At 39.9% G+C, this 11117-nt stretch overlaps 1 protein-coding gene and 1 long non-coding RNA gene across 3 annotated transcripts in view; both read left to right on the top strand.

Annotated features, from left to right (window-relative positions):
- Positions 1–8531, top strand: part of lss (lanosterol synthase (2,3-oxidosqualene-lanosterol cyclase)) — a gene marked incomplete in the record, with an annotated part of 11793 nt that extends 3262 nt beyond the window's left edge. The window contains 16 exon segments of the mRNA XM_035676802.1: positions 3198–3306; positions 3438–3550; positions 3759–3856; positions 4070–4097; positions 4408–4464; positions 4769–4840; positions 5039–5089; positions 5244–5393; positions 5796–5892; positions 6459–6527; positions 6530–6554; positions 6867–6932; positions 7021–7101; positions 7269–7439; positions 7746–7824; positions 7987–8531. Of these exon segments, the coding sequence (XP_035532695.1) occupies positions 3198–3306; positions 3438–3550; positions 3759–3856; positions 4070–4097; positions 4408–4464; positions 4769–4840; positions 5039–5089; positions 5244–5393; positions 5796–5892; positions 6459–6527; positions 6530–6554; positions 6867–6932; positions 7021–7101; positions 7269–7439; positions 7746–7824; positions 7987–8124 (1404 nt within the window).
- Positions 8532–10453: 1922 nt separating this feature from the next.
- Positions 10454–11117, top strand: LOC118339418. Of its 2 annotated transcripts, none has more exons than XR_004797306.1 (3): positions 10454–10616; positions 10856–10881; positions 10988–11117. It is a non-coding gene; the product is annotated as an uncharacterized LOC118339418 (long non-coding RNA). The 2 variants fall into 2 exon arrangements; XR_004797307.1 differs by having other exon boundaries at positions 10603–10694.

Raw genomic sequence — 11117 nt, 5'->3', positions numbered from 1 at the left:
TTAATACTTGATGAAATATTACAGCCACTATATATGAATTATACGCTTTTTCTTTGGAACTCTCTAAATTCTCTGATCAACTTACTCGGATACAAAAAGCTTTTTTCTTTATTATTTTTTATTTGTAAACGCTCGATTGACGACAGAACTGACCAGAGGTAGCCTCTCGGGATCCTGGACACGTGCTCTTTGAAAGGCCCCGGTAGAGGAATGGACCACTCGCCACATACCAGCGTTATCACCACGCCATGTGGATGAGGGTTCATCTTTCGCGTAGATCTTGTAGAGATTAGAGCCAACGTACGACTTCTCATGTTTTACTATCCTCGTATTTTTCTTAACACAAGACGATTCACATTTTAGACAAGAGGGGGGCAACAACGATAACAATTAAAAAAGTGATAAAACTAATGAGAAATGAGAGGGAGTTGTGAGCTGTAGTAGTTATTTGTACATCACATAGTAGATACAGCAACAATAACGATTCAACATCCATTTTTCTGAATAAGTGTAACTGATTCAAGGTGATTATTCTGTGTTTTGCGTTAGTATCTCGGATAGTATTTTCATAACCTACTTCTGTGGGTCCAGCGTCCGCAGTTTGTCTTGACTAAACATTTAGATAGGAAGGGCTGATACGTAACAGACTGGATAGATATATCAGTATATGTTTTCTTTGTTACCACGAGCCCGTTTAACTTCTCGGTGCGTCATGTCCTGTGTGGTGCTTGTATTTGGTAGGGCTGCAGTATCTACACTATTCTATACACCAGTTTGTGCAGGGGCAAACAGGAACAAGAGTCAACGAGAGGATCAGGTGAAGTGATCTTACTTAGTACATACGTAGTTAAGTCTTTCTGTGTGATGTGCATATGTGCTGCAGTTCTGGGGGGCATAAAAAAACCCCGTGTGTCATGGTTTGTATACATTATGGATAGCAATTATGTCTGTCGCTATATTCGATAACTAAATAACCTGGTACGGCGACGGTGATCCAGTTTTGGTGCTAGCTTGAAGGTGTGATACATGTCTATCCATGGCTTGCTCTACAATTAATTAACACCTCCTGGTTCTAGAAGCCAGTTATAATGGTGGCATACTGTCCTGGACATAAAATGCTCCTATGGAAAACAACGCAGGGTAACAACTTCTTAGGGTTACGCAGCCTACTATTCCACATGTAGTACATTCAAAGTTATGCACCCTCACAGTAAGTTTTTCAGGATTCGCATTGTGGCTACTTGTCATTTCATGGTCCTTATAGAGATGATCAGTGCAAATAGCGTCCCCTATGTGTCTGCGAGATCACAAGCTACATACTCTTCCCTTTATTGGAGTACGTACTACATCACATAGCCATGACAACCAAGCAGCACAAACAGATATATAATTTAGTTGCTCAGATTTGAATAGCAGCAGAGTGTGTATAGTTATTATTAGATAGCGAGCTCCACAATGAATAGATTCCAGTGTTATAGAACAAGGTGGTTCCTGAAGTCACATGTATTTTTTTCTCAACTATTTTTTTCATGATATTGTGGTTTATTTATTTCCATTGGTTATACTTGTTGTATTTTCTAAAGAATTCAGCATGCACGATGACACACTGCCTGCACTGGCTTGCATCCCTTCTTACATACGTATTAGCAGATGATACCACAGGAGACAGATAAGCAGACACACGCTCCTATGGCCACTCTACGCTCTCACAGCGATCGGCTCGATCAAGCCTCGAGCGCAGCATTCGCGCTGATTTGTCTCTTCTGTGCGAGTGGGACTTGTGTTCTCCTGATACTCTACCAGGAGTGGGGGACCCACGGGAGCAATCATAAGGAAATACTTAATAAATGAGCTAGCAAGAAATATACCACCAGACTGCTTCATCAACGGCATGAGCGCGGCTTCCACACAAAACTGCTGTAATAACTCATGAAACTATGTGAATGTTCATCCTGGCCTTCATCAACAGTCAGCCAGATCCTTAATTACAGCTGAACAATTTGTGAGGAATTTTGAGAAACCTTCACTTTCCATATCAGCTGTGATGTTGATTAATGATCACATATCCTACGTGTTCTCTACTGTAGCAGAAGTTTTTTATTTCTTAACAAAACTGCCTTTTCAAACCCTCAACATTGCCCCAAACCTTGCTACAAATCATAATAAAGAGGGCACACTATACAAGCTTTCTGGGCTTGTAATGTACTGACGTATTGGCGGCCCCCTGGTGAGGCGATGTGGTTTCAGCACCTGTCTGAGGCTGAGGACCAGGGAGTCTTCATCTGCAGCCAGTCTGACAGCATAACAGTTAGCTCATGGGGAGGTAGACCTGGCAGACAGTGACACTACTCAGTACATTACAGCCAAAAGACTTATAGTGCTGCCTCTATTTATGATTTTAGCAAGTTTGGGCAATTTGAGGGTTTTGAAAAGGCAGTTTTGGTTAAGAAATAAAAACTTCTGTACAGTAGAAACACTGGTATGTATCATTATCAACATCACAGACTGATATGGATAAATAAGGTTTCTCCAAAATCTCACAAAGTTGTTCAGCTTAATTAAGATCTGCTGACTATGAAGGCCATATAACATTCACATAGTTTTCATAGTTATTAAGCCATTTTGTGACCCCTCAGGTCCTGTATGGAAGCATCTGTTATATTTCTCTACTCATTTATTAAGTATTTTCCTTATATTCTCCCGTCCGTATATCAGTGTAGGAGTATCCAGGAGTGGAAACAAGTCAATCAAAAAGACAAATCACAAGTTGCCTCAGGGGTTGTCACCATCTGTACAGCGTACACTCTGTCCATAGACTTTCTCTTATCTTCTCTCTTGTGATCCACCTCTAAACTATGTGAAGGGAGCAGCCCAGTGCAGCAGTTGTCAATCACTGCTTCTTTAGAAAATACACAGGACCAATGGAAAATAAACCTGCCAACAAAAATATATGAGAAAAATACATGTGACTCAGGACCTGTTCACACTGGAATCTGATATGGGTTGCACTAAAAAAATATTCAAATCTGAGCAATAAATCAGAATTGAGCGCTTTGGCTTGCAGCTTGAACGTATCCAAAAAGGAGCGTTGCTGTGCATGGGGGTATTTTCAACTTATAGGACCAATGACAATGCCACAGATCATATATATACTATGTTAATATATATGCGTAACTAAATGTTACCTGTGTTTCCAGGAGCTTTATGTCCAGGACTATGCCACCATTAACTGGCCTGCTCAGAGGAATAATGTGGCAGCATGTGACATGTACACACCTCACAGCACCCTGCTCACCGTCGCCTACAGTAAGTATGCATAGCACACATAATGCACCATAATGAAAAACAACAAGGGGTTTTTAAGCAATGATAAAAAATAATAGTTGTACTGTGAATCACTTCCCTGACCTTGTGACTCTGTTCCTGTTGCCCTGCAGTGGTGTTAAATGTGTACGAGGCCTACCACAGCACCACAATGAGAGGAAAGGCTGTCAAAGAACTATATGAACACATCCAGGCTGACGACAGCTTCACTAAATGTATCAGCCATGTGTATCAGCATTGGACCGGTAGTATACACTAATACTCAAAACACAGATATCACCTTGAATAGAATATTGGATATGTATGTGCTTGACACAGGATGAAAAACACTACAGCTCAACTTATTTCTATATACTTTTTAAATCGTCCTCTTTAAATAAGCTCTGTAAAAGAAATAGAGGATGTAAACATGAAGTATTGGTCTTTCTCTTCAGATCTCCAAGACTATCAACATGCTGGTTCGCTGGTATGTGGATGGTCCTTCCTCTCCGGCCTTTCAAGAGCACGTGTCCAGGATCCCAGACTACCTCTGGTCAGTCTCTAACAGCTAAAAAAAAAAAAAAAAACTTCTGTTCCATAATTGATCAGAATTAGAAGTTCAAGAAAAACATAATTGTGCTGTATATTCTGATATATAACATGTAATGTTAAAAACAGTACTCATTCAATAGTAATAAGTCATTAATCAAACATATGCAAGAAAGCGTACAACTGATAAACTAACAGTCAGTTCTCTGTGTTCCAGGTTGGGATTAGATGGCATGAAAATGCAGGTGAGAATTGGTTCTCTGCTGTTTTTGTATTTTATGTATTTTATATAGGTTGTGTAGATGTAATAAGTTAAATCATAAGCGTGTCTCACCCTAAAAGCTCATGTTTATGAACAGTTCAGTAGGAGCTCAAATATCCAGAAGAGTTGAAACACTGTTTCATTTGCTAAAAAAAACAGGTGGATGGACTGAAAAGTTTTTAAAAACTAAATTAAGTTGTCTTTATCCTACTTGCTCCTGCAGTAAACACAGTAAAGTCCAACTGAACTTAATCTGAGTGTTTCACCCCTTTTGTGCTTTTTGTTCTGAGCAGGGAACCAATGGATCTCAACTCTGGGATACTTGCTTTGCTGTACAGGCATTCCTTGAGGTAATTCAAAAATGAGCGCTTGTGTTTTCAGTGTTGTTAATGCAAGTGAGCAGTCAGTGCGAACAGCAGTTATGTGACCTAGAGGCAACATGTATGAATGGAAATGCAGTGGGCCCAGTAATGAGCCCTGAGGGACCCCACATATGATGTCAATTTTCCTTGACGTAAAAATTCTCAATTCCCTTTACTCGTAGATAATTTATTACCTTGAGAAGAGCTGCTTGAGCACTGTGGTTGCTATAAAATCCTGATTTAAAGGTATCTTGTTGCCGATTATAATAAATTGTTTGTCGGGGTCTTTCAGGCAAGAGCCCAGGATAACCCCAGACTAGCGGAGTGCCTTCGAGATGCTCATCAGTTCCTCGCCATCACACAGGTAACACAAACATCAAAGGTTAAACGGTTTTCATTATTGAGCAGGAGGGAAAAACACATATCTTAATATTCTGCTGACATTAAGTGTTTGGCAGTGGTTATTTAAACCTCAAGAAGACATTCAGGTTTGATAAAGATCAAAACAGTGTAATACGAACTGTGATTTTTTTATGCCTAAATAGTTTTTCGACTCCAACAGATACCTGAGAATCCTCCTGAGTATCAGAAGTACTACAGACAGATGAACAAGGTATAAATCTAATATCATACAAGAGCCCTTTTTCAACCATTTTTTGAAATATGGGCTCTAAAAAAAGTACACATCTTCCACATCTTAGCCTGTTTGCAAGTATGTGTATGTGCATGCACTTTTTACCCTTGCAATTCTTGTGTGTGTGTGTCAGGGAGGCTTCCCCTTCAGTACCCGTGACTGTGGTTGGATCGTGGCTGACTGCACAGCTGAGGGCCTGAAGTCAGTGATGCTGCTGCAGGAGCTCTGTCCCTCCATCAGCCAGCCGGTCACCTCAGAGCGTCTTTATGATGCTGTCAATGTGGTGCGTCTGCAGTGAATTCATGAATGGAAGATTAACTGCCCTTTTTTGAAGCGTTATACTCCCTTGAGTTAAAGTCTGTGTTGGTAGTGCACCATTGTCATCTTTTCTCACTTTATCTTTTATGAAAAGCTCCAGAAGTTATAGTTTGCTGATACCACTCTCACATCTGCCCATACATATGAAGCTACATCCATGCAGAGGTTAGCTTAGCTTAGCACAAAGACTGGAAATGTGGAGACAAAATCCACCTACCAGCACATCTAAAGTTAATTATTTAATATGTTGTATCTCGTTAGTATAACCAAAATCAGACTACAATCCAAACTGAAATCACAGTCCTTCATGTACACACGTATTCAGCATTACAGCTCTTTCACCATGTGTCTTGTCTTCTCTGTGTAGTTGCTGAGCATGAGGAACCCTGATGGTGGATTTGCCACATATGAAACAAAGAGAGGAGGGAAACTCCTGGAGCTACTCAACCCCTCCGAGGTGTTTGGTATGTTACCATTACTGTTAATAACCATTTAATGCCATTCACTTCCAGTCTTAAAACATTACATACTGTATGTTATTACATAAAATAGTGGAGATGAAGATGTAATAATGATAAAGACCATGACTAAAAAGGCATGACATAAAAAGACACTTTGATTGATGAGTTGAGTTGATTTCTTGGTAACCCAAAAATTTCACAATAATTTTATAATAACAGCATCATGCAAGTTGGTGCCTGATTTTATTTTCAGCTTTGTAAAGGAGCTCAGTTCACTCCCAGTGTTACTCAACCTGCTAATATAAAAAAATGGAACAAGGCCCAACAATACAGGGGAACAATATTAATGTGACATTTCTATTTCCTTTCAACATTTAAAGGCTGGAAAACTTTTTCCGTTGCACTCTTGAAATGTTGCAATATGATGGTCTTTACAATAGAAAGGGGCAAAGAGCCTAACAATGTCATGGTTTGCTGTTAAAAAGGGGATGCAGTATGTGTTGTGAAATGTGATATTAATTACCAAACTCACTGTGCAATCTCTGTCTCTTTCTTACACACACAAACAGGTGACATCATTAGAGATTACACCTATGTGTGGACCTCAGCAGTAATGCAGGCTCTGAGGCACTTCAAGGCATTCAACACTGTGCTGAGGAGATAAGGTATACTCCAACATTCACATATATCTGCATACATACATGTTGTGTATTAGTTTGTATTAGTACTGACACAGAAACACCTGACTAATCTAATGGAAGGAATGAAGCATGCATTACTCTTTGACAAAGCTAATTTAAAGTGGTTTTAACTGCATTAGTTAAGATCATATTTGTTGCCATCCTCTTTTTGTTTCATGCTTCAGTTCTTGTTGAAGTTCAGGAAGAATCTTTGCCCACCTCGTCCTTCCAGAGAGGAAACTCTGGAGGGACGAGGTGAATGTTTCCTGTTTATGTGTCTGTTGGTTTCTTTTACAGCTCCACTCTAAGAGAAGGACTGGAGTACTGCAGGAGGTTGCAGAGGCCTGATGGATCCTGGGAAGGGTGAGACTGCACTTCTTATTTTAATGATATCCTACTTAGTGGACAGCTCATGCCTAATGAGAAATAATCAATTTGTGCTTGTGCTCAGGTCCTGGGGAGTGTGCTTTACATATGGAATATGGTTTGGCCTTGAAGCCTTTGCTTGTATGGGTCACATCTACAAGGACGAGTAAGAGTTTCAAACACACTGATCACTGAAATTTTACACTGAACCATGAACATCACTTTTGACCCACAACAAGTACACCGTGTGCTCCTTAACTTGCCAAACCACGCAGGACATCCACAAACTCCCAGCCTGCATACTTTATTACGCTGTTATGCCTCTGTTACCAGGGATGTGTGCGTGGAGGTTCAGAAAGCTTGTGAGTTCCTGCTGGACCGGCAGATGTCAGATGGAGGCTGGGGGGAGGACTTTGAGTCATGCGAGCAGCGGCGCTACGTCCAGAGCAGCGCCGCTCAGATCCACAACACCTGCTGGGCTTTGTTAGGCCTCATGGCTGTCAGGTAAAGAAATGTTTAGCTTGGGCTATCTAAAGATGGATCTAGGTGTGTATTCAGACATCTCACAAGGAAATTAGTGTGTATAGGGTGTGTTTTGGTCCAGCCAGAATGATTCTTATTGATTTGAGCCTTTAGTCATTTATTTATCTATTGTAGGTAGATTTTATTTATTTAATTGCTGTTGCCTTTGATTATGTTCATGCTCTACCATAAAATGTGTTTCTGTCTATTTACATGACTACAAAATGGAGTTTTGGTAGTTGATATATCAAACTAAACAAATGTAATCAAATCTGTGTGTGTGATCAGGCATCCTGATGGACGGGCCATTGAGAGAGGAGTACAGCTGCTGATTGACAAACAGCTGCCCAATGGCGACTGGCCACAGGTGATTCTCTGTCTTGTGTATATTTTACTATTTACATGTCATACGCTCAAATTATACCTAATTTACTCTGCCATCAATACAACTAATAACATAATGAGTCCATCCAATGACAATATGACTCATAATGTGAGCTTTAATGGGTTAATTTTTCTCCGTCCTCAGGAGAATATAGCAGGTGTGTTCAACAAGAGCTGCGCTATCAGCTACACCTCCTACAGAAATGTCTTCCCAGTCTGGACCCTCGGCCGCTTCTCAACCCTTTACCCCAGCAGTCCGTTGGCTGGGAAGGTCAAGCTATGAAGACATTTAAAAGGACTTCCAGGATGAAGAAACAAAATGTGTGCAACAAATACAACGACACAGTTCAGACAATCAATGGAGAGAATATATTTTTTGACACTGCCAGAAATATCAGCCTTTAAATTATGCATCATTTGTACATAGCCTTTTTAATGTCTGACGGAGGCTGTGTTATATATATATATATATATATATATATAAAACACTGCAGCTGTTGTTTCCATCAGATAAAGAAACACATTTCATTCTCTTCATTCCAGGTTTATCCATCAGAGCTACTCCTTAAAAACCTGTTATGATAATCTGTTGCTATCTTGGACGCCCAGTTAACATGCACTGGTTGCTGTATGAAAGCATGTATGCCCATGTTGCCTTATATGTTTTAATTTACTTACAATTTACATGTAGAATAAAGAATTTTCCTATGGAATCTTAACTGGATGTGTCTTCAGTTACTGTACTTTGCATTGGTTTGTGCTCAGCCAAATACCACATACAGAGCACATACGAAAATAAAAGCAATTTATTTATTCATAAAAATAATTCCTCACAAGACATGGTGATCAATCAGGATTTTAAATTGCATTAATGAGACCAAATGGCAGCAGTGATACATTGGTCTTCATACGGTGAACATGAGAAACACCCAGTATATGTGCAGTGATGTCCAATGATCATTTAACCTTTATAAGCCTGCTCTGGCCTGCTCTTCCACAGTTGGCAGAGCAGGCACATTTTTTCTGCAACACCCTACACTGCCTCCCACGGCACATACCAACACGTATTGGTGTTAGCTGGGTGTACTCTCCAGCAGTTGCTGAGAGAAGCATGATGAAGAGGAGGTTGTGTTGCTCAGGTCTGTTCAATAAAACCTGAAGGTGGTCAACAACCTGATGTTGGTCTATTCTGTAGACATCGATTGCATGTCTGCATGTCCTGGGAGAGGTATCCCACCTCTGTTGGTTTCTTCCATTTTTACCCTGTTTAAGGGGTTTTTGGGGAGAGTTTCCTTATCCGAATCAAGGGTCTAAATGATGTATGCTGTACGGCTTTAGGCAACTATGTGATTGGTGATATTGCGTTGTATGACTTAGCAAGCAGGGGATGAATCAATCCTGCAATCTTTCAGTCATAGGTCTACTTCTGTAACCTTTAGTGGCAGAATGTGTCCTCTGCAGAGGCAAAAAAAATACAGCATGTCACAGTTTGTACTAAGGCTCAGCTGTCTGCCATTCATTATACATATACTGATTTATTCTGTGGAGAAGTAATAGTGATAATGAAAGCTCCAGTTTGTTGCCCTTTGACCAACAATTCTGTCTCTGACACACCTGTTGAGATCAAGTTGTGGAATGTTTTTAGATGTTTCACTCAATAAAAGGTGAGTGTGGCAGTGCGTGAATGTTTTCAATGTATGTACATAAATCAGTCAAATATAATCTTCTTCTTATAATCTTGCAATCACAAGCATTTATTTGTGTAGTTAATGTTCGTGGACAGGTGAATGCAAAAAACATGCGGTGGGCGTACAAGTCATATAAAAAAACACTATGTAACTGGTTAAGCCAGTTCTTATAACGTTGTTATGTTTGTTCAGAGTCTTAAGCATGACCAACTGCTGATAAGAAAGCTGGTTTTAAATTACCTCCCTCACTTTTTCTACAGGAGGAGGGCAGGTGGTGTGTGGTGAATTTGCCCCACATAAACAGTTAAAATTAGATTGTTGGTTACCACAGTTACCACAGTACACTTCAGATTTATACTCAACTCACAAATGAGGACTTGAGACTTGACTTAATCAAAAACTCCATTCGAGACTCCTTGATGACTTGAGTTTTGTCTCCAAGAAGCTTGACCAAGTGACAGGCGGTCATTGAAAAACCATATAGCTTAAATATTTTATTAGGTAAGAGAATCACTGCCAACGCATTCTAGGGTAAACCATTTTAATAGATAACATTCAGATACATAAAAACTTGCCTTAGACTCGTCCTTTAGGACAACATTTTTGACAAAAAGTATTTGTTCATTATTGCACATTTAATTTCCCAAACAGACACACTGCCTATAATCATGTCCATTTTTCTTGATTTGTGCATCACAAAGCAAATCAGCAGATAACACCTTCAACAACTGAGTGAAGACGTGACGTGTGTACGTGTGTGTGTGGTGTGTGTGTGTGTGTGTGTGAGGAGAAAATACAGGTTTTGTTTCCTGATAACATCACACTGATCGGAAAAAGGTTTTAAACAAACATGACTCACAATGAACAGATTGAAACTATAAGGTTATCTGATGTGTGTTTGTGTGTGTCAGACTAGAATTTAACAAGAATATTGCATAAGAACTCTCTGTTACAAATAACATGTAAAAGGTTTTCTGATGAGAGTGCAGGTACTGCCCCTGATGAGCTGCTTCAGGTTGAGGTGTGGCTCTGCATAAAAGGAGCTGCAGGTACCAGCTGCGTCTATGGATTTTCTATCCAGCGGACAGTAAGTTCACTTTTTAAACTCTGATGATGATTTGTAGCTTTTTAATTTAGGAAGATATGGAATGAGTACGTGCAGAAGGTGATGGTCGTTTTTGTTCTGAATTATTGCACATATCACACCTTAACACGCCTTAAAGTTACATTTTTCTATGTCTTAATATTTTATAAAGGTGTTTCTGTTTTTCTTCTTTAATTATTGTGTGAAAATATTTTAATTATTTAAATTTTCCTCAATTTCAGGGTCTAAAGTTTTGAAATGAATCGAGGTAAATAACACAGTTGCTTTTGGTTTATCCTCACCTCTTTCCTCCAAACATATCAACTGTCTATTGTACACTTTACGCTCATATATTGATTTATGACTACTTACAGGACACTGTGGTCAAGGAGGCCACGGACAAGGTGGTGGGTACGGACAGTGCGGACAAGGTGGTGGGCACGGACAGTGCGGACAAGGTGGTGGGCACGGAAACTGTGGTGGCCATGGACATGGTGGCCATGG

This window comes from Morone saxatilis, unplaced genomic scaffold (assembly GCF_004916995.1).
Source record: "Morone saxatilis isolate NCDOM2014 unplaced genomic scaffold, NCSU_SB_2.0 Contig5, whole genome shotgun sequence".
NCBI classification, from domain to species: domain Eukaryota; kingdom Metazoa; phylum Chordata; class Actinopteri; family Moronidae; genus Morone; species Morone saxatilis.
The sequence above is the reverse complement of the archived record's forward strand: the minus strand, read 5'-3'. Positions and strand labels throughout refer to the sequence as shown.